Below are 2,802 nucleotides of genomic sequence, written 5' to 3'. Positions count from 1 at the left end.
CAAAACCTTTGGTGATTTTGTTGTCTTGCTCCAAGACATTTCAGGAGATTCGCCACTTTAAACGAAGATTAGATGTTAAAATCGGTCCAAAAGTGTCAATTTTGTCCTCGTGTACTTTACGTGGGAGTCTTTGATTGGTAAACAGCAAATTAGACGCAAAGGCATGTGCTGAACGCACATCCTCTCATGTTTATCCCCCCCCCCCCCCCCCCCACACACACACACACACACACACACACACACAGCCCTCTGCTCTCTCATGACGTGTCCCCTGAGTGTCTGGATAATAGATAGTAGAGCTGGCGACCTGCGGGGGTCTTACAAAAACGGCGCTCATTGAGTGTGAGCGTCGCACAAGAGGAGAGGAGCCACATCACACACAGACAGCAAAGCAAACCGGCCTCTCATATCATCATTCAGCCGCCGCGGAAACAAGAGCAACTCGGAGGACTTCTCAACTTTTACGCACGGAAATTTGACATTTACGCACGATTTCAAAAGCATAATTTGACGAAGACACGGACAAAACCAACTTATTTACGGACGTGAGAGACTCTCGAGGATCTTACCTGAGCGGCGGGCCTTTGGGTTTCACTATTAATCGATAAAGCAGGTAATATAATCTGATGGCTCAAAGCTTTGGAGCAGATCAGTCAGATGGAGACTGATATGAAGACTGGCAAGTGAACTCGTAAAACAAAAACAAAAAAACGTTAAAAAAAAAACTTTAAAAGCATTTTTGTTCAAGAATTTAAACTTCAAGAAAAGAGTAACCAGCTATGCCTCGTCCAGGGAAAAACTCTTACAGCGACCAGAAGCCTCCGTACTCCTACATATCACTCACAGCGATGGCTATTCAGAACTCAGCTGAAAAGATGCTGCCTCTGAGTGACATTTATAAGTTCATCATGGATCGCTTTCCATATTATCGAGAGAATACCCAGAGATGGCAGAATTCCCTGCGACACAACCTCTCATTTAACGACTGCTTCATCAAGATACCCCGTCGGCCTGATCAGCCGGGGAAAGGCAGCTTCTGGGCTCTTCATCCGGACTGCGGTGACATGTTTGAGAACGGCAGCTTCCTGAGGAGACGGAAGCGCTTCAAGGTGCTGCGTGCCGAGCATATGACCTGCAAGAGTTCCCCCATGATGCACTATTTCCACCATCACCACCATCACCCTGGCAGCAAGTTGGGCACTGCATCCAGCCACCACGACCACTCAGCCGCCCCTCCAAACGTGGGTCGCCTTCCTCACTTTCAGGGTTACGGGGGCATCACTTGCGCACAGCCCGGTGGGTTTAAACACCCATTTGCCATAGAGAACATTATAGGAAGGGACTACAAGGGTGTGATGGCCAGTGGGCTTCCCCTTACCTCGGTTATGCACCATCTGGGTTACCCGGTGCCCCCCCAGCTCAGCAGCATGGTCAATTCTATGTGGCCGCACGTCGGCATGCTCTCAGAGTCTATGGGTGGCGTATCCGTGCCAGCATCATCCGAGTACGCACCATTCAGCGTGTCAGCCAAGGGCCTGTACCACAACGCCAACGGGCAAACCCTGCCAGCCGTTCCAGTGCCAATAAAACCCACCCCGTCCCTGGGCCCCGTGCCGGGTTTGACGGGTCTGCAGTCCGGCCCGGCCCAGATCTGCTCACCGTCCTCACTGATGGAGAAAAGTGATCTGCTAGAGGGAAAAGGGAACCCTCTACACCCGGCCCTCCTGCTGTCCTAACCGGGTAAATTGCAGGCTATTTTTGAAAGAAAAGAAAAAAAATAAAGCGAGAAAGACATTGAGATTACCCGAAATAAGACTTATCAGAGACGACAAATAGATTACGTGCAGCTGTAAGAGCGTTGTAAAATTAAGTTTAACATTGTGCTGTGTAATGGATTTTTCATTAGACTCATGTTGATTGAAATCATGATTTATTTGCACAATTTGTGAGGGCATTTACCACATACTGTAATGTGGCACTGATAAATACAATCAGACTGGTAGAGATGCTAATCCCAAAGAAAGCTTTGATTTAGGAGACAAACAGTCCGAAATGATTTCAAATGCAAATCAACTGCTCTGTTTTTTGATTTTTGCTGTTATTCTACTTATTTTACTTCAATCATTGGCAGGCCTACCGGCTAAAGACAAGTAGACCTTCGTAATTTTTAATTAGGCCTGTTGCACTTTTTTGTGTATTCTCTAGCAGTGCATTAAAAATGTTATGCTTGTATTATAACACTATTTATCTGAAGATATTTATAAAGAACTTAAAACCAAATCCTTCGTGTTGTAGTTATTTAAATAACTGTTTACATTTGCACATCCTTTCAGGGACGACTGTGTTTGAAAAGCTGAGGAAAAAAATTCCAATAGACTCGGACATTCTTTTACATCAGTGGAAACAGACATTCAGGTCCCGACTTTTATCTATCAATTCCTCAGATGTGTAAATAAAGAAATACGTCTCTACCCTTATTAAATATTTTGATACTCTACAACAAGAAGTAATAACAAAAAGATCACTTCACATGCCACCTGTAGTTCTGTTTAATGCATAATAAATGGTCAGAATAATGAATTTATATTCCAGCTGTTTTTCTTTAAAAACATTATTTTCAATTATTGATTACAACTGATTACAGAAATAATATTAAATATATATTTGGCTCTAACTATGAGATATGGAGTACGAACTGTGAGAGTTAATATTTTTCACTGAACCAACATACGATGACATAAAAGTAATTTTTTACTTTTCTTCACTCTGGAGTCATCCAAGGAAGATCTAAACCCTCTTTGA

At 43.7% G+C, this 2,802-nt stretch overlaps 1 protein-coding gene across 1 annotated transcript; it reads left to right on the top strand.

Annotated features, from left to right (window-relative positions):
• Positions 1 to 365: 365 nt before the first annotated feature.
• On the top strand, positions 366 to 2,170 carry foxb2 (forkhead box B2). Its single transcript, XM_026188168.1, has one exon. It carries the CDS (start codon positions 780 to 782, stop codon positions 1,734 to 1,736), a length of 957 nt encoding a protein of 318 aa, XP_026043953.1. The 5' UTR covers positions 366 to 779; the 3' UTR covers positions 1,737 to 2,170.
• Positions 2,171 to 2,802: the final 632 nt, after the last annotated feature.

The sequence above is a fragment of the Astatotilapia calliptera genome, chromosome 12, assembly GCF_900246225.1.
Source record: "Astatotilapia calliptera chromosome 12, fAstCal1.2, whole genome shotgun sequence".
Taxonomy (NCBI): domain Eukaryota; kingdom Metazoa; phylum Chordata; class Actinopteri; order Cichliformes; family Cichlidae; genus Astatotilapia; species Astatotilapia calliptera.
The sequence above is the reverse complement of the archived record's forward strand: the minus strand, read 5'-3'. Positions and strand labels throughout refer to the sequence as shown.